The 27,659-nt window shown below is 48.7% G+C and overlaps 1 protein-coding gene across 1 annotated transcript in view; it reads left to right on the plus strand.

Annotated features, from left to right (window-relative positions):
• The first annotated feature begins 4,017 nt into the window (after nucleotides 1-4,017).
• CABP7 (calcium binding protein 7) overlaps nucleotides 4,018-27,659 on the plus strand; it is a 60,960-nt gene continuing 37,318 nt past the window's right edge. Inside the window, exon 1 of the mRNA XM_035099182.3 lies at nucleotides 4,018-4,260. Within this exon, the coding sequence (XP_034955073.1) occupies nucleotides 4,149-4,260 (112 nt within the window). The 5' untranslated portion in view covers nucleotides 4,018-4,148. The remainder of the gene's footprint in view (nucleotides 4,261-27,659) is intronic.

Consider the following 27,659-nt stretch of genomic DNA (forward strand, 5'->3'; position numbering starts at 1 on the left):
CTGTAAATTCTATAAGTTTCCTCAACTTCAGGGCCAGCCCTACCATTAAACAAAGTGAGACAGCAGCCTCAGTTGGCCAAAGAAGCTGGGCGGGGAGTGGCGGCAGCGTCCTGTAGGACAGAATGGGAGTGCCAGGTGGCCTGCCTCATGTTAGTCTTCTTTACTCAGGTGCTGTGACAATTGCTGTCCCGTTACCAGTGGTGAAGCAAGATCATACATCTGCCGGTCTGGCCAGCTTCAGTACATGGAAATAGCTTTAATGGAGGATTGGACAAATTCATGGAAGCTACTCATGGGTACTAGCCACGATGGCTATTCTCTGCCTCCACCATCAGAGGCGATGATGCTTCAGAGTACCAGTTGCTGGAAACCACAGGAGGGAAAAATTGCTCTTGTGCTCGGGTCCTGCTTAAGGTTTTCCCACAGGGCATCTGGTTGGCCACTGTGAGACCAGGTTGCTGGACTAGATGGGCCACTGGCCTGATCCAACAGGCTCTTCTTATGCAAGCGAGAGAGCACCATTTTCTGGGCAGCTCAGGACCTCCACACACACTGTCCAGGCTTGTGCCCCAGGGAGGGTCACTTAGCTGCTGCTAATGCAGCAGTTTCACTTCACCCCCAAAGGTACGCTCCATTGTCTCTTGAGACAGATGGATACCACCCACCACCACCAACAATCATAACTCAGTGGTGGAGCATCTGTATTGCTTGCAGAAGGTCCCAGGTTAAATCCCATGCATCTCCTGGCAGAGCTGGGAGAGACCCCTGTCTGAAAAACTGTAGAACCTCTACTAATCAGTGTAGACAACTAGGTGAACCAATGGCTCTGACTCCGTATAAGGCAGCTCCCTGTGCTTCTGTGTTCCTTTGTTCTGTGCCCCAAGTGGCAAAGCTTTCAAATCATGTTCAAAATCATACAGTATGCCATACCAGTTAGAGTGTCAGGCTAGGACCCAGGAGACCAGGCTTCTCAAATCCCCATTCAGCCACATGGGTGACCTCCAGCCATACAGCCATCATCTCTTGACCTAGCCCACCTTGTTGGGCAGATGAAATGGACACAGGCGAGGGAGAAGAAACATGTGCAATGTCTTCAGTTCCTGGAAGGGAAAGTGGGATATACCGTATTTTTCGCTCCATAAGACGCACTTTTCCCCTCCTAAAAATGAAGGGGAAGTGTCTGTGCGTCTTATGGAGCAAAGGTACTGGACAGCAGCGGGATCCCTTGAGCAGAGGGATGCCTCTGCCACTGGAGCCATGGCTCCCAGTGGTGGCGGAGGGAGGAGCAGCCCAAAATCAGGCTGCTCCCCCCTCCGCCGCCGCCACTGCCAGCAGCAGAGGGGCCGACAGCCTGAAAGTGGGCTGCTCCTCCTTCCACCGCCACCACCAACAGTGGCATTGATTCAGAATATTTTTTCCTTGTTTTCCTCCTCTAAAATCTAAGTGCGTCTTATGGAGCAAAAATATGGTGCATGCAATGAGTGAATAAAAACAACAGCAGGATCCAGAGATGCTGCCTTGAAGTGTCCATCGTTGTGGTCTAGAAGAGATGGGAGGCCTTTCTCGTCCCATCTGGAGACACTTTAGGCTAGGGCCAACAAGGCTGGTGCCTGTGCCCACTTTGCACGCAGTGGGTCCTGGGTGTTAAGTGCTCTACAGACCAGGGGGCCCAACCAGCAAAGGCCCTTGTGCTGCGGTCTGAATTCTGGACGAATGAGCCCAATGGAGATGGTGCTTTGTTTTGTTTTTTTAAGTGCTGCCTCTGCTCTTTCTCTCTCCTTAATCCATTCCCATCCCTCCCTACCATTTTGGGCTCCCCCTCTCCAATCAAACGATGGCTCCTTTTCTTTAGGAGATGCAGGGGATTTTAAAATAGATGAAATGCTTGGCCAGCAAAGCGGGAGGCCTTTGAATATGTACTACAAAAGATATGAAAGAGAACAGTAAGGCCAAACTGAGAGTGGCTGACTGCATACAAGGTGTGTGGCTGCCTTGCATGGAGAAGGCCCTAGATCAGGCACCCCCAAACTCAGCCCTCCAGATGTTTTGGGACTACAACTCCCATCATCCCTGACCACTGGTCCTGTTAGTTAGGGATGATGGGAGTTGTAGTCCCAAAACATCTGGAGGGCCAAGTTTGGGGGTGCCTGATCTAGATCCAACCCCCAGCATCTCCATTAGGGCCTCCTGTTTGGAACCCTGGAGAGCTGCTGCCACTTAGTGTACACAATACAGAGCTAGATGGACCCAAGGCCTGGCTCACTATGAGGTAACTGTGGTGGTGGTGGTGGTGGGGTATACGGGCACTTCGTGGCTGTTGCCATTTTTTAAATTTTCAGGTGGGATCTACAATCATGTACCAGTTTGCCCAGTCAAAGATGGTTTGGCGCTCTTGTGCAACAAACCTGCCTCCTTAAAACACCAGACATTTTTGCAGTAAGGAAAGTGACTGGGAAACGCACTGGAAACCACAGAGTAACATTTGCTCTTGGTGTAACATTGCCTGACCTCCCCACGAGCAAATCAGAACAAGTGCTCAATAAACAGCCGGCGTCGTCTAACCTCCCTGCAAAGAAATCAGGAGTGCTCAATAAACTGGTTCTCCACTGCCCTGTGTGTCTATTGTCTTCCTTTTCCACCCACATAAAGGATGGTTTGAGAGGCCCAAAACAGCACCCAGAAGGAACGAAAGGTTCTTTCCATTTGTACCTACTGCTTGGCCAGGCTCCAGGTGTTCTTAAGCCAACAACCTGCGTGTTCCAGGGCTGGGAGGACACACAAAGCCCACCCAGGTTATGGGAAGCAGTAGCTGAGCAGTCAAAGCATCTGCCTTGTGTGCAGAGGGTCCAAGGTCCGATATCCCAGTCACTGCCAGTCAGGGTTGACAGTACTGAGCATGATATATAAGGCAGCACCCTCTGTTCCAGGGTTAATGGACAGGGGGAGGCTTTCTGCCTTCTGTGTGTCGGTGCGGTGTGCTCCCCAAGGGCAGCCAAATGTGCAGTGCTCAAGTGTGGCGTGTGTGAGATGAGAGGTGGGTGGAATCTGAGCAAGGAGGTGAATGCTTCTCCCCACCCACCCACCCCCACCGCCCGCTCGCTCTCTCCTGCATGTTGCTGATAGTTTCCTCCTATTGATTTAGATGTTCCGCCACTCAGATGTTCATTTGGTTGGTAGGGGGGGGGAGTCATGTGTGCATTGGAGGCGTGCTGGGTGTGTGCGTGAGAGGGGGAGACCGAGGGAGCAAGCAAAAGCGGGAAGAAGCCACACCGCTACACCGATTAGAGAGGCAAGACTGCAAGAGAAAGGGAGATTAAAATTTAAAAAAATAATTAGAAAGATTCTGCCACTGAACTCCTACCGAGGGGAAACTTGCCACTGGGGTGGCACCCTCTCCCCCCTCCTCCTCTTCTCCCACCTCCTCCCCATGTGCAACCTCAGGAAGCTGGCCTAGAGCCATGCTGTGCAGCATCTAGCTCCACGAGGTCTTCTGCAGCTGAGTATTTTTTTCAGGCTCCAGCGAGGAAGGATTGCAGCCTTGCATTGTGACACGCTCAGAGTCAGCAGCAAAGGGACAAGAGAGTTGCGCTGGTAAATGGAGAGGAACTGATTCCTCCTCTTCCTCCCCAGTTTCGAAGCTGGGGGTTTAGGAATTGGCTGCGGCGGGTGGCGAGGAGGGGGAGGAATCCTTTCGCCCCCGGAATTTTGCCACTTGGTTATTTGGATGCGGACAACAGGAGAAAGTCTCGCTGTGCTGTTCACCTGTGCGGAAGCAGCATCGGAGGCGGTTTTTGGACAGAGAGAGAGAAAGAGAGAGAGCCCTTTCCACCGTGGCCCTAAATCTCTTCGAGGCCGGGGTGGCGAGGCTCCGATTTCAGCCCGAGTCGTCGGGATCTGCCGCGCCAAGGATCTGTTGTGACTAACATAACAACCACTTAAAAAAATTATTAAAAGAGTTGCGGTTTCTGCTGTGGTTGGGGACAAGGAAGGGGCTTCTTCTCTCTCTCTTTGGCGCCGGGAAGACCACAGGTAGCCCCGTGGCAGTTGCGAGAGCCCTGCCCCCCTTTCCTGCGCTGCTGTGTGTCCGGCCAGGTCGCTTCCTATGACAATTGGGATTAAAGTTTGGCTTTCTGAGAGCGGCTGCCACCATGCCTTTCCACCCAGTCACCGCGGCGTTAATGTACCGGGGCATTTATACCATCCCCAATATCCTTGCAACGGAGCAGCATCCTGTTGACATACCTGAGGATGAACTGGAAGGTGAGTGTTTTGGGAACAAGCGTTAAAAACAACAAAAAACTGGGGGGGGGGTTGCTCTCTTCTCTCTCTTTTGGGATGAGAGAGATGGTCCGCAGCGGTGACAAACAACCAAGGTAGAGATGGTGGCATCTCAGACCCGGGGTTTCCTTCGGTGTTGACTTGGGTCTGTGCTGCAGGTAGAGAGGAGAGGGTAGGATGGGACCAGTTTGGGGTTTGTTTGGATTTTTGTTTTGTTTTTGTTTTGGTCCTAGGGATTCCACCAGTCGAGGAACTGGAGGTAAACCCCGAAATACGCATCAGCCAGAAGGAGATGGATGAATGAAGCTATTGTGTGCGCGCGTGTCAGAGATTGTGTGTGTTTGCGCGTATACTGTAAATGTCACCTGGGACGACAAAGGGCAGGAGGGCGAGGAAAGAGAGGGGTCAGGAAGGGGATGCAAGCCTGGCCAAGTCCGGATCAGGTCCGGGAAGTGAGGCGGAAACTCGAGCAGCCTCAGGACAAGGAAGCTCCCCCACCCCGTAAAAAGGGATCTGGTTTGTTGAGGGAAGGCTAGAGGAAGTGGGGTGGTGGAAGGACCAGAACCAGGTGCCTGTGAGTCCGATAGGGGGTGTCGCAGGTGGGGAGAAAACTTCCATCCGCGCCCCCGCTCTCTTCCCCTCCCTCGCTTTTGCAACCACCATCTCTCTGCGTCTCTCTCTCTCTCTCTCTCTCTCTCTCTCTCTCTCTCTCTCTCTCTCTCTCTCTCTCTCTCTCTCTCTCTCTCTCTCTCTCTCTCTCTCTCTCTCTGTGGGACGGGAGATTTTCTGCAGTCAGTGCGTGGTGGTGGAACAGGTAGCGGAGGTGTGCATTGAGGGTTTGCTCCGGGCGCCCATTAAGGAGACGGACTCCTCCATGCGTCTCTCTCGCCAGCAACAAGGCACCCACTCCTGGCTTCATCTTGGAGTTGTAACTTGGGAAGCACGCACAATAGCAACCCTCCTTCCTTTCCGAGATGCACCTGGGGTTGTGGATGCCCTAATGCAGGTGGGGTGCCCCACCACCACCCGGTCTACTTTGGGCATCACCAAGCCTGACGGCGGTGGCCCCAATGCAGAAAAATGTATGTATGTATGTATGTATGTATGTATGTATGTATGTATGTATGTATGTATGTATGTGTCTTGGGGAGGGGTCTGTGCCTGCTGCACCCGAGGCTGTAAAGAGGGAATCTCTCAACCCCCCATCACCTCCGTTCCACAGCTCGCCCCCCCCCCCAAGAGCTCCCGACCGTTCACTGCGCTTCCCCCTATTGAAATTCTGCTCGCCTCTCTTGAAGAATCCAATCTGTTTGGGTTGAAGGGGAAGCTGAGTAGAAGGCTCTCAAGCACCCCCCCTACACACTCAATCGCAACCAGCCCCCTCCCCATCTCCGCCGCCTTCCCTTCCTTGCCTCAGTCAATCTATCGATTTGCCAAAGTCATCAGAGAGTGGCAGGGCGAGCGGGGTTGTTGTTATTATTTTTCTTTTTTAGGAGAGGCTTAATGGAGATTGGCAGCGGGGTAGAGAAAGCGGGGGGAAGGGGGCGAGCGGTCAGAGCTCTTGAGTGTGTGCCGGGGTGGGCAGGGGTCGGCTGTTGCTGTGTGTGATGACTGAGAGCACGGATCAACAAGTCCCCTATCCGAAAAGTAACAAGGTCCTTAAGGAGCTGGCCCTGCTAGTCTTATCTCTGTGGGAGGGGTTGTAGTTCAAATGCTTTGAGTGCAGAAGGTCCCAGGTTCCATCCCCGGCCTCTCCCTGCAGGACTGAGAAGGTTGCCCATCTGAAACTCTGGAGGGCAGCTGCCAGTCCGTGTTGGAAATACTGAGCTAGGTGGACCGATGACCTGACTCAGTATAGTGGAGGGCAGTAGCTCTGTGTCAGAGCACCGGCTTTGCATGCAAATGATGTCAGGTCAAACCATTGGGTCCATCTAGTTCAGTATTCCCTACACTGGCTGGAAGCAGCTCTCCGGGGTTTCAGAGGAGAGTCCTTTCCAGCCCTCCAGGGATCTTCTGAATGCAAAGCAGCTGCTCTACCACTGAGCTACCGCCCTTCCCCTAGGATGCATCTCATCCTAAGGAGCTAACCTTAAGGATAAGTCAGATCGTTGGTCCGTTTAACTCAGTATTGTCTGCACTGACTGGCAGTGGTTCTCCGGGGTTTCAGTCCTCCCTCTAAAGCTGTTTTCGGACACTACACTGAGGGTGGTTTTTGAACCTCTTTTAGCTTGCTCGTTCACTTAACCCACTGCTGCGTACTCTCACTGGCAGTTGCTCCCTGGGGTCTCAGGCCATTGACCCTTTTAGCTAGGGAGGCTGAACCAGCAGCCTTCTTCAAAACATGCTCAACCACCAGCTCTATCAGACAGGAGAAGGCTATGGATAGCTACTAGCCATGTTGCCTATGCTCTGCCTCCACCATGGGAGGCCACCATGCGCCTCAATACCAATTGCTGGAAACTGCAGGAAGGGAAATGCTCTTGCGCTTTGGTCCTGCTTGTGAGCCATGGGAGCATCTGGTTGGCCACTGTGAGATCAGGATACTGGGCTAGGTGGGTCAGTGGTGTGATCCAGCAAGCCCGTCTTATGTTCTTATGTTCCACTTGCCTCGCCTAGTGAAAGCTGGGCTAGATTTTCTGGTGCTTCCAGCATCCTTAGAAGCTCCGTTTAGAAAGGGCAGGGGTGGCTTTTTCCTTCCTAGAACTATTATTATTATTATTATTATTATTATTATTAATCACCCTTCACCCAAAGTTCACAGGGTGTTTCGCAACATAAAACACAGAATTAAAACACAATACACTCACACACCCATCTAAAACAGTGCTCCTATCCAAGCTGATGTGTTTATTGCCCGCAAAAAACCAAGGTAGGCTGGGTCATCTGGAAACAATGGTTTGCCTTTACTCACTGCTGGGCAGTGCATGGAAAGATACTTGCCATTGCCCAGTTATTCCCCATCAGTTGTGCCAAACTAGCAGCCAGAGAGAGGAGGGGATCACGTCCTAGGCAAGCCCCCTTGGCAAACAAGAGCTGCCTCCTGGGACATCACTGCTGTGCTGGATAATATCACTGTGCAGAGACCTCCTCTGAAAGTCCATTTTGCCATCATGGCTTTCCTCTGCATGTGCCTAATGGGGTGGGGGGGGGAGCTGCCTTATACTGAGTCAGACCATTGCACTATGTAGTCCAATATTGTCTACACCTACTGGCAGCAGCTCTTCGGGGTTTCAGGCAGAAACCCATATCCTGAAATGTCAGGGACTGAACCTTTTTGCATGCAAGGAATGTGCTGTACTAAAGGAAGCTGCTAAATCATACTGAGTCAAACCATTAGTTCAGCTGGCTCAGTATTGTCTACACTGACTTGCAGCAGCTCTCCGGGGTTTCAGGTGGGACATTCCAAGCCCTACCTGGAGATGCCAGGGTTTGAACCTGGGACCTTCAGCATGAAAGGCAGACCCCCCTGCCCTAGGAGGGTGTCTTATTCTGAGCCAGACCATTGGTCCATCTAGCTCACTCCTGAACTAGTTGTGGCAATCCAGGGTTCCAGGTGGGGGAAGTCTTCCTTTCCTAGCCCTGCTTGGCGATTCCTAGGATTAAACCTGGGACTTTCTGCATGCAGACAAGATGCTCTTCCCCTGAACCCACAGCCTGTCCGTCCTATAAGGCTCTCCCTGCAAGCAGGGACCTCAGTTGCAACAAGTTACTCTAGATGGCGGAAGGGAACCTCTCACCCTACAGGAGAGAGTAGAGGGGGGCATTTGGGGACACCCTCAAGGAAGGGTCAAAATCTGCACACTCTGTTGTTGAGTCTGCTCTTCACTGAGATGGCTTCCCGACTGCAGAGCCTGATATTACTGCCTCACACATGCAGTGGAACAGACGGCGAGCCTTGGGCATGGCGTGGTGGTATCTGTGCTGGCTTCCTTTTTGATGCAGCAGTCATAAATGGGTGGGTAGTGGCATCCCCAAGACCACCTCTCTCTGTGCGTCATGGAAGCACAATACATCCACTGATCACCTAGTTTGCGGTGGAGGGAGCAGGTAGAAAAGAGGATGGGTCTCCTGCACCTTTCATAGTTGCGTAAAGGAAAGGGGGATTTCAGCAGGTGTTGCTCGCCATGCCAATGATGATGACTGAAGTGCCTTTTGTACTCAACTATTAAAGGAGTGGAGGCACGATGGACCACTGGAGGATGCCTGTACAAAGGAAAAGAGGAGGTTCCCTTACGTTGAGTGGGGCCCATTGCTCCATCTAGCTCATTATTGTCGACACTGACTGGCAGGGTTTCAGGCAGATAATATTCACTGCTTCATCTGGAGGTGCCATTGGGGATTGAACCTGAGACCCTCTGCATGCAAGGAAGGTGCTCTACCGCTGAGCTACTGCCCTTCTCCTAAAAATAAATTAAGATTCTAGTCCTTATGGGTTTTGAGAGAGAGAGAGAGAGAGAACTGAATTAAATAGGAATCGGAACATTGGTCCAGCTAGTCCAGTAGGGTCTGCACTGACTGGAAGCAGCTCTGCAGGGTGTCAGACATGGAATCTCTCCCAGCCCTACTATGGCAGGGATTGAACCTGGGACCTGCTTTGCCACTGGGCTATGGGTTTTCCATAGTGCCTTCCTCAAGGTTCTTCTCCAAACTGTGCTTTTCCATAGCTCATAGCATCTTTTGACTCATATCTGATCATCTGACACATGGGTGCCTATTCTCCTCCCAGAGCTACAGTTCCCTGAGTCATAGAATCATAGAGTTGGAAGAGACCACAAGGGCCATCCAGTCCAACCCCCTGCCAAGCAGGAAACACCATCAAAGCATTCCTGACACATGGCTGTCAATTCCTCTTCGTTGGGAATTCTGGGAATTGTGGCTCTAGGACAGAATAATAGGGGAGGGGGGGGGGTCTTCTAACGACTCTCAGCACCCTGAGCAAACTACAGTTCTGGGTATTCTTTGGGGGAAGCCATGACTGTGCTTTAAATGTACAGTATGAATGCTGCCCTAACCAGGCAAATCAGGAACCCTTGATGATCAACTGCAAACCATCCAGAGATCTTCCAAGTGTTCCTGGTTGGTGAACACTGGCTGGCAGCAGCTGTCTAGTGCTTCAGTCAGAGAGTCTTTCCCAGCTGACTCCCAGAGGTGCTGAGGATTGAAACTGGGCCCTTCTCCATGCAAGGCAGGTACCCTACCACAGAGCCAGGGCACTTCCCTTACCACCCAGGGAGCTACCCGAAGCAGATAATGGTCCATCTAGCACATCATTGTCTGCAGTGACCAGCAGTGGTTCTCCAGGGTTTCAAGGTGGAGTCTTTCTCAGGCCTTCCTGGAGATGCCGAGGCTTAGGCTCCTGGGACCTTCTGCATGCAAATCCAGTGCTCTGCCACCAAGCTACAGTCTTTCCTCCTCCAAGGTTCTCTCGAAATTCAGCAGCATGGAATGGAATTCATCTCAGTCTTAGTGGACATGCATGCAGGTGACCAAAACTATGCACGAGCACTAAGGTCCCAATGCAGAGGACAGGTTGGCATCTCACAGAATGGAGCTGGTGGCATAGATTCCAAGCTGTCAACATCACCGCAGTGTGTAGGACAGGCTTGCTTTTCTTGTGCACCTTCACCAACAAGCAGCAAAAAGGAACACCTGCTTGTCTTTTGGATAAATGGGGGAAAGACAATTGTAGAATCAAGGAACAGAGAATGTGGAGAAACAGCAGTATTTGGAGCATAGCAATCTGTAATAATACGGCAGGTGGTGAGTTTTAATAGGCAACAAAGAGAAACCCAATTTTGTTTGTGATTTAATGAGAAGCTTCTTAATCGCACTTCTTCTCAAACCAGGACGTGATCTGGTGCGCAGAATACCCTTCGAAATTTGCCCTCCTACGAATTTTGCAATGCAGTACTCCAACCGATGTGTACAAAAAAACCCCCCATATCTTAGGGGGGGAGGCTTGGAAATGTATACATTTGTGAAAGTAACCGACAAAAATACATTAGATCAGGGGACGTAGTTGCAAAAAATGTGTATATTAATCAAAAACGGCACACACACACACACACACACAAGTATTTATTAGAAGAAACTCATTCAAAAATGCTGATGGATTTTCCGTGAGGATTTTAAAAATTATTATTTTGCAATAAAGAAATAAATTGTGAATTGCTGCGGAAATGTGAAAGTCTGAATGTATGATTGAAACACTGAGAAGCAGAGCAACCTAAAATGGGCTGATATCTCCCATGGAGGGGTGAGGAGGAATCTCTTAGGATGATGCTGGGGGTGTCACATGAGCTCCTATTATTATTATTATTTTATGCAAAATGTTGAAGGGCATGAAGATGTACCTTGGAGTTCTCTGCAACAGAGCAGGGACCTTCCTGCACTACATCTCTCCACCACTTCTTCAGTGCCCGGAAAGAAATAACAAAATAATAATAATTGCCATCTCAGTAACTGCCTAGGCGAGGCACCCTGTGTGATGCTCAGGTTGCTTCAGAACGATGCAAAGTGTTGGGGTGAAATCTCAGTAAATTGCGGCTGACTCCTCAAGACCTTACTGGCAGGGATGCTGCCTAGCAGCCGGCTGCTGGGATCTCATTGCAATCTAACATTACCATTGATTCATACAATATGCCAGACCTAGGAAAGTGATGGTTTGCTCTTCGCCAGCCACATGGGTAATGCAACACAGGGGTGAGAGTATCTCTCCATCAAAGCGCATCATTGTGCTTTTTATATAATGCGGGCAAGGGGGCTATAACTTGGAGAACGCAGGAGCTGGTGGCAATGCTGCGCAGATTACTGTTGCTTATCACTGCCGATACATTTGTGAGGGCAGTCATTCTCGTGGTTCATGTTGTCATAATCATGATGGAGAAGGTTAGAGCTTTCTTGGGTTCAGGACAAGAGACAACCATTTCAAATTCTTTACTGTGTGAGGGTTGGGGTTGAGGAAGGCTTCTCAGCATTGTTTAAAAATCTCGCTCTTGGGTATACGCATTGGGTAACTCAACCCAAAATGCCCAGGAATATGAAACTGCTAAAATAAAGCCGAGATGGGCAGCATTTGCTGTGGTCATTTTGGAACCTCTCTGGAAAACTGCTGTTGGCATTAGCAAAGCTGTGTTCGCAATGTTACCAATGCAATGGAGGTGGGTGGGAGGAAGAGAAGAGGGGAAGAAAATGTGCCTTTGGTGTGCACAACTGGCACCCAGAGCCATTTTTGTGGCTTCCGATTGCAGTCGCACTGTGTGGCATTGAGGAGCAAGTTGTATGTTTCCCACAAACAGGTGTAATGAGGCCGTGATTGTTTTTAAATGAAAAGCAGCTGCTGGGGGGCTGCAATTCTGAGCAGATAAGAAGTGTGCTTAACCCTTTGTTTGCACTTCATCTTCCAGCTAACATCCCACCCCTCACCGCCCTGTGGGCAGATTCTAGATGTGTGATTACTCAGGGCTTCCCCCAGATCGACCTGAGATTTATTTATTTAATCTAGAGATTCCTGTGCTGTAACAATCCTGGCTTCATCAGCTAGTTACATAACCTGCTCTCAACCCGCTCCCACTGTGGTTCATAACTGGCTCTTCATGCCAAGTTATGCCAAGCCACAGTTTCCCATGATGTTCAACACAAGAAAATGCCAGCGGTGTCAGTTTACAAGATGAGATCTGAAATCTGGTTCAGACTATGCCATCTAATCTTGGACATGTCTGAGGGCGTCAGATTGTAAATCTGGGAGCTGCCACTTTTACAATCCACAGGGCACCCAATATAGAGTTGCTCTGCAGTATTGTGGGAAGCTGAAATGCTGGCTCGTCGTGAACCAGAGAGCTGATCAGAGCTTTGCTGATGTTGCTGCAGCCAGGCAAGTCCACTGAGGGTCACCACGTAGGAGAGCGTCCAATGATGTAGGAAGGGGCCCAATGGAAGGCAATTTGCTGGTGAGGTGTGCCCCACCTTGGAACTGGCTCTGGTGGAAACAGCAACCATTCCCCGTTGTTTTTGCTACACACACACACCCCAAGAGCTGGTAGATTGCCTTCTCAGTCTGGGAGTTCTATTGTTATTTCCACTCCTAAACAACTATTGATTCACTTTTCGGTGACACACCATATGTTTAAAGCACATGGCTTTCCCCAAAGAAAGGAACTGTAGTTTACCCCTCTCAAAGCGACCATTTCCATTTTACAGTTCTCAGGATTAAACTCATGTGCTTTAAATGTGCTCTCAATATACAATGTGTACGCAGCCTTCCTCCATGAGATCTTCTCGGAGTAAACAACTGATGGTGAATCTCTCCCAAAATAACTTGCCCAGCCAACTGTGTTTTTTGACCGTGATGCCTTTTTAGAATCCTAGAATGGTAGAGTCGGAAGGGATCCAATGGGTTGCCTAGTCCAACCCCCTACAGTGCTGGAACCACAGCTATAGAATCCCTGACAGGCAGCCATCCAACCTCTGCTTAAAAGCCTCCAATGAAGGCGTGTCCACCACCTCCCAAAGGAGTCCATTCCACTGTTCAACAGCTCTCACCATCAGAAAGTTATTCCTAATGTTTAGTTGGAATCTCCTTTCTTGCCATTTGAATCCATCGGTTTGGGTACTCCCCTCTGGAGCAGCAGGAAACAAGTTTGCTCCACCTTCCATGGGATAGCCCATCAGATATTTGAAGATGGCTTTCCTATCACCTCTCGGTCTTCTCCTCTCCAGGCTAAACATACAGGGCCGGCTCTACGTAGACCCCCGGTGGCGCAGTGCACCATGGCGGGGGGCTGGTAAGCTGGGTGCCGGCCTGGCGTGGAAACCAATTGCGCCCTGCGAGGGCGGGGCGGGCGGTGGAGCGATCTCCGCCCCTCAGCACCAGGGCGCGCGATCTGCTCAAGACGGCCCTGTAAACATACTCAACTCCCTCAACTATAATAATAATAATAATAATAATAATAATAATAATAATAATAATTTATTTATACTCCACCCATCTGGCTGGGTTTCCCCAGTCACTCTGGGTGGCTCCCAACAGAATTAAAAGTGCAATAGAACATCAAACACTAAAAACTTCCCTAAACAGGGCTGCCTTCAGATATCTTCTAAAAGTCAGGTAGCTGCTTATTTCCTTGACATCTGATGGGAGGGCATTCCACAAGGTGGGCACCACTACTGAGAAGGACCTCTGCCTGGTTCCCTGTTAGCTCGCTTCTTGTAGTGAGGGAACCGCCAGAAGGCCCTCAGAGCTAGACCTCAGTGTCTGGGCTGAACAATGGGGGTGGAGACGCTCCTTTGGATATATTGGGCCAAGGCCATTTAGGGCTTTAAATGTCAGCACCAACACTTTGAATTGTGCTTGGAAACATAGTGGGAACCAATGTAGGTCTTTCATGACTGGTGTTTTATGGTCTCTGTGGCCACTCCCAGTCATCAGTCTAGCTGCCGCATTCTGGATTAGCTGTAGTTTCCTGGTCACCTTCAAAGGTAGCCTCACGTAGAGCACATTGCAGTAGTCCAAGCAGGAGATAACCAGAGCATGCACTACTCTAGCGAGGCAGTCTGCAGGCAGTAGGGTCTCAGCCTGCGTACCAGATGGAGCTGGTAGACAGCTGCCCTGGACACAGAATTGACCTGCGCCTCCATGGACAGCTGTGAGTCCAAAATGACTCCCAGGCTGCACACCTGGTCCTTCAGGGGCACAGTTACCCCATTCAGGACCAGGGAGTCCCCCACATTCAGGACCAGTTGAGTCCCTTCAACTGTTCCTAACGAGGCTTGGCTTCCAGTGCCTTGATCAATCCTTGGTCAATCTCCTCTGCACACCTTCCAGCTTGTCAATCTCATCCTTGAACTATGGTGCCCAGAACTGGACACAGGTGGGCTCTGACCAAGGCAAAATAGAGTGGTACTATTAATTCCCTTGATCTGGGCACTCAATTTCTGTTGAGTTAGCCTAGAATGGCATTAGCTTTTTTATGCTGCAGCATCACATTGTTGACTCACTATGAGAACAGATGTTCTCGGCTTCATTTCACATAGTGACCATTTTGAACCTTGTAGCATTGTTAGTGGGAACCCCTGGAATTTTGCCTGCTTTGCAAATCTGTGCTATTATTCGACCAGTCTCCTTTCAGCTTCTCCTGCCCGCAGGGAGACATTCAGCAGGAGCTCAGCTCTTAAAAAGATGGTAGCAAGCGGGTGAAATGGCCGGTGGTTTGCTGCTTCTGGTTTGAATAATGAAGCTTGTGGGAGCCTGGCCAAGTCTTCCTGTTTTATTTATTTCATGAAATTTATACATTGCTTGGTTGTAAAAACAAAACAAAACAAAAAACCATTGGGGTGGCTTACAAAAGATAAAACAGTAAAATCAGGGGGGGGGGATACAATCTTAAAACATACAAAAATTGAACTAGTAAAACAGATTAGAATTGCCCCAACCTTCTAAGCATCTTGGCTGCAGACAGCATGAGTTTGGGGGGGGGGGCTTGCTCTCTCTCCCCCAACCAACAATATGCCCTTTTCCAAAGAAATTGCTGGTTATAACATACACTCCAGGTGTCCTCACTGAGCGAGGGCATCCCCTCTTCCTGGCTTCCTGTTTCCAAATAAATCATGATTATTCCCTTTGCAGTTGTTTTGAGCACATTCCAAATGTTGTTTATTTGCGGACGGAGGCCATAACATTTTTGAAAACCAGTTGCTAGAAACCGCAAGAGGAGAGAGAGTGCCTTTGCAATCGGGTCCTGCTTGCAGGTTCCCACAGCATCTTGCTGGCCACTGTGAAAACAGGATGCTGGAATACGTGTGCCCCCATTGGCCTGATCCAGCAGGGGCCTTTTTGGTTCTTAATGCTTCTGAGTATCAGCTGCTGGAGACTGCAAGAGGGGGAAATGCTCATGCATTCGGGTCCTGCTTTGGGGCACCCGAGTGATCACTGTGAAAATGAAATACTGAACAAGATGGGCCATTGGCCTGATCCAGCAGACAGAATGGAAATCTGAGAAGAATGGAATGGCAGGTTTCTTGAAAGGGGATGTTCCGCACTGGGTTCTGAAGCAGGGTGTGCAAATTAGGCAACCCTAACATAAAGTTTCATCTCACAATGGATCTGGATGTGCTTTTCCACAGAACAGCTGCAGCTCAGAACATATTCAGCTACATTTATTATCTGAAGTGGGCTGGGAAAGAGGCTCAGGGACACGGCATCCTGTCTGTCTGTCTGTGCACGTTCCCGCAAAGTAACTTTTTTTTAATAAAAGAAATGTGTCTTCAGAGATGGGGACAAGGGGTATTTTAGGGAAAGGGGGTTGTTCTTTTGAAGTAACAGTTGGCGTGTTTGCATGCTGGAAATTGCTTCTGTGGCTAGCTCAGGTGGTTAGTGTGTGGTGCTGATAACACCAAGGTCACAGGATCAATCCCCATATGGGACAGCTGCATATTCCTACATTGCACAGGGTTGGACTAGATGATCCTCAGGGTCCCTTCCAACTCTACAATTCTATGATTCTACAAAATAACTTGATACAAATTAGATTTTGCTTTACCGGCGAAAGCAGCCATCTTTATTAATTTGTTGCATAACGTTTATACACCACTCAATAGTGTGGGTTTTTTTGGGGGGGGGGACCACACCTCAAAGTGGTTTACGGAAAAAGATAAAACAATAAAAATATCAATAAGAAAAAATAACAACAACGATTTAAGACTTAAGTTAAAATAACAGTAGACTAAAAAAACAAAAACAAAACTCACATCAATGTGCTAAACATCTGGTTACGCTTGTCTAAACAAAAAGGTTTTTAGCAAGCGCTGGAAAGAGACCAGTGAAGGCACCTGCCTGATGTCAATAGGGCGGGAGGTTTGAAAGTCCTGGGTTCAAGTCTCCCTCTGTTGGGCTGCTTGGCACAAAAAAGCATGTTCATTGCACACACAAAAAAAGAAAAAAGAAAGGCAGGGAAAATAATCCCGCGAATGAGAATCTTATTCAGAGAAGTGTGGAGAGAGCAAGACTATGGCTTAGGGGGGGAAGCATCCATCTTGAATGCAGAAAGTATGAGGTTCAATCCCTGGTGTCTCCAGAAAGGGCTGGGAGAGAGTCTTGCCTGAAACCATGGAGAGATTCTACTAGTCAACACTGAACTCGATGGACCAGTGGTCTGACCTGGAGTAAGGCAGCTTCCTCTATTTAAACTTGTATTTTATTCTTTGCACTACCCTGAGCTTTTGGGCTGATGGACGGCATAGGGGCCCTGGGTGCCCTGGGTGCCCATGCACCCACAAAATTCCATGCGAAGGGGCTGAGCACCCACAAATTTTGGTGCCCGAGCCATGCATGCTGCATGGCACCCACAGCCCTGAGCAACCACAGCTGCAGGGCCAAGATGGCACTCCTGACGGACGGTATATAAATTTAAGAGATACATTAAAAATACAGGGTTGGGCTTAGATTCACCTTACTCAGAGCAGTCCCACTGAAATCAATTGGTTTATGTAAGTCAATGAAGGACCACAGCTCAGTGGTAGAGCACCTGCTTTGCATGCAGAAAATCCCAAGTTGGCATCTCCAAGTAGGTGTAGGGAGGACTCTTACCTGGACAGCTGCTGCCAGTCAGTGTAGGCAATACTAATCTAGGTGAACCAGCCATCTGACTCAGCATATGGCACCTTCTTATGTTCCAATGTGCAATGCAATCTTAACCACATTTGCTCAGAAGTAAGTCCCATTTGAATTCAGTGGGGTTAGGTAAAGGTAAAGGGACCCCTGACCATTAGGTCCAGTTGTGACCGACTCTGGGGTTGCGGCGCTCATCTCGCGTTATTGGCCGAGGGAGCTGGCGTATAGCTTCCAGGTCATGTGGCCAGCATGACAAAGCCGCTTCTGGCGAACCAGAGCAGCACACGGAAACGCCGTTTACCTTCCCACTGTAGCGGTACCTATTTATCTACTTGCACTTTGACGTGCTTTCGAACTGCTAGGTTGGCAGGAGCAGGGACCGAGCAACGGGAGCTCACCCCGTTGCAGGGATTCGAACCTCCGACCTTCTGATCGGCAAGCCCAAGAGGCTCAGTGGGTTAACCCACAGTGCACACCCGCATCCCAGCGCCACCCGCGTGGGGTTACTTGCAGGTAATTGGATCCTCAGCCTGGATCCAATTTACCGAAGAGAATTTAGAAGAGGTCTTGTGGAAATAAATTCCTCCTTCTCTTCTCCATGACCCACACCACGTTCGTACCTTCTGGGGGGTGATGCTACTTGGATCTGGGGGTTCCTGTCTGAGAAACTTCGCTGCTCTACATCCACATCATGCCTGGTGGGTATAGAAAACGAATTTGCATTTCCCTGGTCCTCCTGGGGTGATTTACAGCTCTGGACACCGCAGGAGATAAGGGTAGATCAAAGTCCAATGCATCACAGCCCAGGTAAATAGAAATCGAGCGCAGCTGGTAATCGAGATGGAATTCTAGCTCTCTTTGCAGGAAAGGACATGTGTAGGTCTGAGCTGCGATGCTCAATGGAAATGATTGTTATTCAGAAAGGGAAAAATTGCGCTAGGCCAGTGTTTGTCAGCCCGATACCCTCCAGGTGTTTTGGGTGGCAACCTCCATCAGCCCAAGCCAAATAAATGGTCATGCTGATGGGTCCACAATATCTTGTTCCCACACACTGTGTAATAGCTATATCAGGGGTCAGCAAACTTTTTCATCAGGAGGCCGGTCCACTGTCCCTCAGACCTTGTGCAGGGCTGGACTATATTCTGAAAAATATAAGTACTCTGCAAGCCAGTCCCACAGCTGCCTCTGGACCTGGAGGAGGAACGCACTCTGCACGCGCTCAGGAGCGCATCTCGGCGCCGGCCGCTCACCGGTGTTGTTGACAAGCAGCAGCTACTCCATTGGCCCATCCCCATGGAGCTCCCTGGTGGCACTGCAGCCCATTGTCCGAGGCCAGGTCGGCGGGCAGGCCATGGCCGAGTGCGCCACCAGCAGCAGCATCAAGCCGGGAGCCAGGCGTGGGGCCAACAGACATGCCAAGCTCCGTCTGAAGCCCTGTGACACGCCCGGTCATGATGCCCATGGTGTGGCCCAGACCCACCACCCACCCGCCAGCCTCTCCATCTCAGCACCCTCAGAACGCGGGCAGTGAGGCTTCGGATTGGCTGCAGGAACTTCCTGCAGCCAATCCGAAGCCATGCCAGCGTCGCCGCCCACCCAGAGGCGTCCACACTTTGGATTGGCTGCAGGAGCTTTTTGCAGCCAATCTGAAGCCCCACCAGTGTCGTCGCCCACCCAGAAGCCGTGCCAGCGTCGCGGAAGTCAGTCCCCACACGACAAGGTGTCTGCAGTACATGGGGATTGACTGAGTGGTCGGCAGGGTCCGTGGGCCGGATTTACAAGCCTGGGGGCCGCATCCGGCCCCCGGACCGTAGTTTACCGACCCCTAATCTATATGAATCCTCTGGGAGCTGACATCCAGGGATTTGGAACATAAGAACAATAAGAAGAGCCTGCAGGATCAGGCCAATGGCCCATCTAGTCCAGCATCTGGTCAACCAGATGCCCCCAAAGGGGAACTCGCTAGCAGGACCTAGAAGCAACAGCACCTTGCTCCTCCTGTGGCTTCCAGAAACTGGCATTTAGAAGCATTACTGCCTCAACTGTGGAAGGAGAGCAAAGTCACTGTGACTAGTAGCCGCTGGTAGCCTTACCTTCCATGAATTTGTTTAATCCTCTTTGAAAGCCATCCAAGTTGGTGGCCCTCACTGCCTCCTGTGGCAGTGAGTTCCATAGTTTAACTGTGCATTGGATGAAGAAATCCTTTCTTTTACCTGTCCTGAATCTTCTAACATTCAGCCTCATGAGATGCCCATGAGGTTTAGTGTTTAAGAGTAAAAGAGTGGGGCAGAAAGGTGAGAATGTGAAAGCACTATACAGTTGTACCTTGGATCCCAAATGCCTTGCAAGTTGAATGTTTTGGCTCCCGAACGCCGCAAACCCGGAAGTGGGTGTTCCGGTTTGCGAACGTCCTTTCGAACCCAAACTTCCGACGTGCGTTTCACAGCTTCCAATTGGCTGCAGGAGCACCTTGGTTTCCAAACGTTTTGGAAGTCGAACAGACTTCTGGAACAGATTCTGTTTGACTTCCGAGGTACCACTGTACTGGCCGCCTGTCAGTTGTCCAGAATTGGTATTATTTAGAAGTGCCCGTTGCTTGACCCTCACAAGCAATTGAGCTGCAGCATCTGAGCCATCTTCAAGGACAGCCCCATGGAGATTGCACTACGGCAGTCTAGCCTGCATGTGACCAGGCCAGGACACATGCAACTCTGGCAAGGTCCATCTTCTTTAAATGAGGTTTAAACAGCTGGCAAGTCAGTCTCAGTGGATAAAGGGGTTTTATTATGGCCACAAGAGGCAAAAAATTGTAGGGATCTCTGTGGTGGTGCCCAAGGGAGTTGTGCAATTACACCAGGAGTAAACTTATGGACTGCAATGTAGCTGATTTTTTTGATGCAAAATAACAAAATAGAAGCTTTGGGCTGCAAATAATAAACAAAGGAGGGAATATTTTTCTGGAGACCCAGAGGGCAGAGGGAGCTTCAACTGATCTTCACTGGAGTCGCCTCCGGCAGCATTTGGAGAATGGAATAAAACGCCCTTGGCATAGCAAAATTTTTGTAGCTGGAGGGGAGAGGAGGAGAAAATATCTTCCCATAAACGCAATATTTTCTCCTCTGCTTTTTCTTATTATGTTTAGAGGACTCTGTTTATATTTATTTATTGAGTGGGCTGTCAAAGCTTCTCCACCGGCTGCTGTGAATCAGAGCTCAGCTGGTGCACCCTGGTGCCTTCGGATCTAGGCCCAAAGAGGAGGCAGCTGCCATAAATGGGCGAGGGGGATGTGCCTGGCATCTCCACTAGGAATGATAGCAGTGGAAAGCAGGGCCGGTGCTAGGGTTTTTTGCACCCTAGGCGAGATCACCTCCCCCCCCCCATTATTAAAAAATAAAATAGAAAATAGAAAATAAATAAAAATAGAAAAAATTACAAAGTAGAAAAATTAAAAAATTAAATAAAATAAAAAACAGCTGAGAGGTGTGGCAAGGTGGCCCCAGGCTCGCACTCCCCGCGCACCTCCGGAGCTTCGTGTGGGGAGCGCGAGCCTGGAGCCACCTCCACTGCAGCTGTCCGCTGTTGAGCGGCTTCAGGACGCTCTCTGGAGGCACGCGCGTGCCTCGGGATAGCGGCCTGAAGCCGCTCAACAGCTGACAGCTGCAGTGGAGGTGGCCCCAGGCAGCACCGGGGGACGGCGGGCGGCGGGCAGGCTGGCCAGCGCCCCCTCCATTTGGGCGCCCTAGGCAGCTGCCTAGTTCACCTAAATGGATGCGCCGGCCCTGGTGGAAAGAGAGTGCCAGCCTCACTAAAGAGGCACTGGGGGAAGAGCCATAGCTCAGTGGTGCCTGAAACCCTAGTTATTTACTTGTTTTAATTTTATTCTGCAAACCACCCTGAGATCTTATGATACAGAAGAGTATCTAAATATAATGAAGAAGAAGAAGAAGAAGAAGAAGAAGAAGAAGAAGAAGAAGAAGAAGAAGAAGAAGAAGAAGAAGAAGAAGAAGAAGAAGAAGAAGAAGAAGAAGAAGAAGAAGAAGAAGAAGAAGAAGAATAGCAGCCCTGGAGAGCTGCTGCCAGGCCAATGTTCTGACTCCGTCTATACAAACTTCCTATGTTCCTATTTAATTCAGTCCTTAAAAAAGAAGAAGAAGAAGAAGAACCATGAGGACTAGAACCTTAATTTATGTTTAGGGAAAGAGTCATAACTCAGCCATATAGCCTCTGCTTTGCGTGCAGAAGGTTCCAAGTTCGATCACTGGCCTCTCCAGGTTAAGCTGAGAAAGACCTGAAACCCTGGACAGCTGCTGCCGGTCAGTGCTGGTAATACTGAGCTAGGTGGACCAAGGACTGACTTGGCATGAGGCAGCTTCCTGTGTTCCCTTTCCTTTTGCCAAATGCACCAGTCATTGGTTAGAAAGCTGATGGGGCCTCGATGAAATCTGTGTCTTGGCTTCCCACCCATTAAAACCAAAATCACCCCCTCTACAGCTTTCTAAAAACTGGGGTCATATACAAAAGCGCAGGGGGCCAGCCCTCCCTCCACCTGCAAGATTAGAATTCAAGCCCTATATTTTGCATGAACTTCACTTTGCTTTTCCTGCTGTGCAGGCTGATTGAGACCCGGACAATTTGGGGTCTGCCTAAGATCAGTTCAGAGGCTTGTGTTACTCTTGTGCATTTGGGCGTACAGGGAATAAGTTTCTGGGTTCTGCATTTGCAGTGCAATCCCAGTTTAAGTACTGCTGCATTTGATACAAAACAGGGTGGTTTCCCCCACCCACCCCCCACACACAGTAGGCTTCAAGGACCGCCAAATTCGCTCTGTCTGGCTGTCTCTGAAGTTTTCGTACATACCGAGGGAATTCCTGGCAGTAAAAGGACATCACTCTCTTGGGATCCATTATTCCTCCCTTATCAGTTCCATTGAATTACCAGGGTGAGCAGGATCCACACCACAGGTGGTGGAGGCATCTGGGATCTAGAACAGAGGGGGATTCCAACACCCATCAGCCCCAAGGCAGCATGACCCAATGGTCAGAGATAATGTTAGTTAGTTAGTTAGTTAGTTAGTTAGTTAGTTAACAAAATTTATATCCCATTTGATTGTAACGTAACCTCTAAGCAGTTTACAGGAAATGCTAAAATTAAAAGTACTTTCCCAAAAAACCCAGAGTCCTTTCTGTTGGGGATAATTCAGACTGAAATTCCCAGGTGTCAAAAAGGGTTAAATAGTATATATATGCTACTACTGCGACCTGTGATTTGTTATCCCAAAAATGGAAAACGAGTGAGGTCCCAACCAAAGAAGAATGGCAACTTAAGTTGACAGAATACGCACAACTTGCCGACTTAACTTACAGAATGAGAGAACAAGAAGAACATACATTTAGAGAAGACTGGAAAACATTTATTGAACATAAGGGAAATAATTGTGTACAGCTGAAAATACTGGCAGCATTAAGATAAATTCAACTGTGTAAACAAGTTTTGATGGATGCCATAATGGAATACTGAATGGTATAGTTTTTGTAAAATATGCAGGGATTTATGATATGTAAAATGAACCATGGAAAGAGAAGAAGGGAAGTCATTGACATTTTAAGGATGTAAAATGAGTATTTTAAAATGTGAAACAGAAAACTTAATAAAATTATATCCCCCCCCCAAAGAGGAAATGTTAAAATTAGCAATTAAAAGAGTTTAAAACAATTCAAAACGTTTAAAAATATAAAAATTAACAGTAAAAGGCATTAAGCCACATCAACACCTACGTGTCTGAATAGGCTAGCCTAAACAAAAATGTTTCAGGCAGGCTCTGAAGGTGCCCCTCTGATATCATTGTGCAGGGAGTTTCGAAGTGTGGGTGCTGCCACACTAAAAGACCCGCAAGTAAACTGTTCCCAAGCTATTAAGGGCTTTATATACTAAGAGTTGGGGTCCCTTCCAACTCTACAATTCTATCATTCCTTCAGGGGCAGCGCAACTCTGCCTAGGACAGGTAATTAACCAACTGAGGATGGGAGTTGTATTCCAGCTACACCTGGAGGGGTACAGTTCCCCATCTCTGCTTTAACTGAAGCCACAGACCATGATCTGTAAGTGAGTATCCGCTGGACCAAGCCAAGATTGTGTCATACTTCAGGCACCGGACCTATTTCCACCATATCCTCTTGTGTCTCACAGTAACGCCATTACTCCATTGAACGATGGAACTCACACCTGTAGGAAGCAGTGACAGCCACCAACTTGGATGGCTTTAAAAAAAGGACTGGGCAATTTCATGGAGGAGAGGGCTATCGATGGCTACTAGCCATAATGGCTATGCTCTGCTTCCACAGTCAGAGGCAGAAATGCTTCTGAAAACCAGCTGTTGAAAGCCACAGGAGGGGAGACAGGAACCACAAGCTGTGTGTGATTCAGCTTTTGCCCAGGTGGAGGATGAGAAGGGCCTGAGATACAGATCGCCCGATCTGCTGCCTGCTCTCTGGCTCAACAACTTAGATAGGGTTGCCATATGTCCAGAAAACGCTGAAATGTCCAGCAGCCCAACAACTTCTGTGTTCAGATCTTGAAATATGGCAACCGTAACTTAGAGCAAAGATGGAGAATCTCCAGATGTGTGTGTGTTTTTGAATTCATTTTTTAATTTTCAGTTTTACAAACAATAACAATGAAAGGAAATACAAACATCATATCCCCTTTTACTTTACTTCCGCCCCACACACACCTTTTGTGGATCTTGATGTTTTAATTTTCATTCTGCATCTCATCACTAACTTCAATTATAAGTCCTTAATCAATACATAGTTCAAATTTTTACTACAAGTTTTCTGTCAAATCTAACTAATGGAGGTAGTTGCTTACCATAATTTTTGCAACCTTCTAGGTGTTATTGGACTCCAGCTCCCATCAGCCCCAGCCAGTATGACCAACAGTCAGAGATGATGAGAATTGTAGCCCAAAGACACCCAGAAGGCCACACATTCCCTACACTTGTTGTAGATAATAAAATAATGATGATGATGATGATGATGATGATGATGTATTTGTACCCTGCCCATCTGGCTGGGTTTCCCCAGCCACTCTGGGCGGCTTCCAACAAAAATTTAAAATACATTAAAATGTCACACATTAAAAATGTCAGGTAGTTATTTATCTCTTTGACATCTGATGGGAGGGCATTCCACAGGGTGGGTGCCACTACTGAGAAGGCCCTCTGCCTGGTTCCCTGTAGCTTTGCTTTTTGCAGTGAGGGATCCACCAGAAGGCCCTCAGCGCTGGACCTCAGTTTTCGGGCAGAACAATGGGGGTGGAGACGCTCCTTCAGGTATACGGGGCCGAGGCCGTTTAGGGCTTTAAAGGTTAACACCAACACTTTGAATTGTGCTCGGAAATGTACTGGGAACCAATGTAGGTCTTTCAGGACCAGTGTTATATGGTCTCGGCGGCTACCCCCAGTCACCAGTCTAGCTGCCGCATTCTGGATTAATTGCAGTTTCCGGGTGACCTTCAAAGGTAGCCCCACGTAGAGTGCATTGCAGTAGTCCAAGTGGGAGATAACCAGAGTGTGCGCCACTCTGGCGAGGCAGTCCACGGGCAGGTAGGGATTCAGCCTGTGTACCAGATGGAGCTGATAAACAGCTGCCCTGGACACAGAATTAACCTGTGCCTCCATGGACAGCTGTGAGTCCAAAATGACTCCCAGGCTGCGCACCTGGTCCTTCAAGGGCACAGTTACCCCATTCAGGATCAGGGAGTCCTCCACACCAGCCAGCCCTCTGTCCCCCAAGAACAGTAGATGTTTGGACACTATCCAAGAGGTCCAGCCTGCACCTCCACCATTCCTCCCTCTTTCTTCCTCGGGTTGCCTCTCAGCTAGGGATAGTGCCATCAAGGGATAGTGGAACAGACCTTCTCTCTCCTGCTCCAGCCCCACTTCCCCATTCCCCATAACTGCCACCGCATTCCTGAGCCTCCACTGGGTCTGTCACGACAGATCAGTGATGATCAAAAGAAAGGGCTACCCCCGTAGAGAGGGCTGGTTTGCTTCCTGTAAAATCCATCGCATGGGACAAATGTTCCCATTATCCAATGCCCAAGGGACCTCATTTCCGTTGACAACAATTGCTTTGAATAAAGAAGAAAGACGGGGGTCAGTTTAAAAGAGTTTTGCTGCCTCTGGTGTTCACGGTGTAGAACTGCACTATGGTGTTCCAGCTCTGGAGGACTTGGTTAAAGTCGATTAATGGAGAGTCATTCTGGTCCATGTGTATGTATCTATTATGCATACATGCAAATACATAGATGACAGATAAGAGATAGATAGACAGATAAATGAGCAGAGTGCAAAATTAACCCAGTAGTCATGCAAAATGTGGAGAAGATAGATAAGAAGTTTTTCTCCCTCCCTCATAACACTAGAACTCATGGACACCGAAGGAAGTTGAATGTTGGAAAAGTCGAGACAAATAAAAGAAATTCCTTCTTCACGAAGCACATAGTTAAACTGCGGAACTTGTTTCCACAGGAAACACAGTGATGGTTACCAACTTGGATGAGTTTCAAAGAAGATCAGACAAATTAATGGAGGATGAAGCTGTCAATGATACTAACCACAATGGCTATATTCCACCTCTACTGCCAGAGTCAGTAAATGCCCTGGAATACTAGTTACTGGAAATCACAAGAGCACTGCTAGCCCTGCTTTTGAGCTTTCCTTTGGGGCATCTGTTTGGCCACTGCGAAAACAGGATGCTGAACTAGATGGGCCTTTGACCTGAACCAGCCTGAGACTTCAGGATGAAGGGTGGGCAATAAACCATTACCACTACCACCATGGAATGGCATCTAGCATTCAGAATACCAGTTGCTGGAAATGTAGGATAGGAGAGAGCTCTTGTACTCAGGTCCTGCTTGCCGGTTTCTCATGTGCATCTGGTTGGCCCCTGTTGAGAACAGGATGCTGCAATAGATGGGCCCTGATCCAGCAAGCTCTTCTTAAGTTCTTATGACCTTCATCCTGCAAACATGTGCTTTTACTACTGAGCTACAGCACTCCCCAGAAACCTTTCGCATGTAGCCCAGTAACAAACGAAGCTGCTTTAGGTTGAGTCAAGCCAGTGATTCATTGAGACCGGCATTGGCCGATCTGACTCACAGAAACACTTCAGTCTCAGCCAGAGGTATTTCCCAGCTCTGCTACCCAAGGTGTTTTTAATTAGTTTTGGAGAACTCATCTAACCCCTGTTTTGAAACAGCTGTATTGGTTGCCAGTTCATTTCCAGAACCAATTCAAGGTAATCACTATGGTGTTTAAAGCGCCAGGTAACTCAGGCCCCAAACACCTGAAAGACCCCCCCCTGGCTGTGGGGGGATCCTCTTAGTAGTCCCTAGGTATCTGTTGACAGGTGGCCTAGGAGAGGGCCTTCTTTGTGGCAGCCCCTAAGTTGTGGAACTCCTTCCCCATAAAGGTGTGTCCAGCAACCTTCTTTATGGCTTCTGATGTATGCCAAAGACTCACCTCTTTACCCTGGCCTTTGCCAATTATTGAATTTTAAAGTGCTGCCCCTCACCTTTGGACCTTAGAGTAGAGGATGGGTAAATAATAATAATAATAATAATAATAATAATAATAATAATAATAATAATAGTGTGATGCTAATGTGCAATACCAAGAGGAAGATCTACCAGGCTTGTGTGTTGAGCATGCCACTTTATGGAAGTGAATTGTGGGCAACTTACAACTGTCAGGAGTGACGCCTCAACGCCTTCCATATGTGCTGTGTCAGGAGAATTTTGGGTAACAGAATTTGGGTAACCAATTTGGCAGACCAACTCTGCGTTACAAGATGTCTGCAAACCCTATCTAAAAATTCGTAAGTAGAAAAAATCCTATCTAAACTGCATCCAAGATGGCGGATGGAGCTCCATTCGTAAGTAGAAACATTCGTAAGTAGAGTTATTCGTAAGTAGAGGTACCACTGTATATGGCATTGAGGAAGCATCTCCCTAAATGTGCATGCCTGCTGGGAAAACAGGAGCTTCCAGGAAAGGTCATCTACCGTACTCATTTTGCCCGCACCATAACTCTCCCTCTCCCTCTCCCTCTCCCTCTTGCCACACACACACACACTGTGCATGTATTTAATGTGCCTGTTTCCACTTGACTGAAATTGAAGAGGATGTTGAAATCCTGAGCCGGGAGTCGGTCTGCAGTACCTGTCCATTAAAAAAATAATAATGTGCATTTCACATTTGAACTTCACATCTTGAATCATCTCGAGGTGTGTTGATGAGCCACTGGAACCCCCGGAGGCACCGATTATGCTTCCCACCATCAGGCCGTGACTTGCTTGCATGCCAAATGTATAATGAATGCATTTTTATGCGTCAGGCTCCGGAGAACTTTGCAGACCTCCTCAATAGCCAGCTTTGGGGACATGGTCCACTTAATTCATATCTGGCTCCTTGATTGACTTCTGTCAGCAGGTGGTGATCATTCCCTTGCTGTGTGCGAAGGGAGGGGGTGGCTGAGTGCCTCAGAGATGTCAGTATCAAGAAAGCTGGATTTACAATGCTCTTGGATTCCGGAGGGACTCTGGAAAGAATACAGTGGATGGATCAGTGTCATAGGATGGAGTTTTTCCAACTAGGTTCAGGAGACTTTTAGGGCTTAATGTGGATTTCTCAAAACAGTAATGTTAGGTGAGATTCCTTGTAAAGACAGATGTCTCACAAAGACATTGAAAGTCAACCTTCCTGTGTAAAGTGC

This window comes from Zootoca vivipara, chromosome 16, assembly GCF_965207765.1.
Source record: "Zootoca vivipara chromosome 16, rZooViv2.hap1.1, whole genome shotgun sequence".
In the NCBI taxonomy this organism is placed as follows: domain Eukaryota; kingdom Metazoa; phylum Chordata; class Lepidosauria; order Squamata; family Lacertidae; genus Zootoca; species Zootoca vivipara.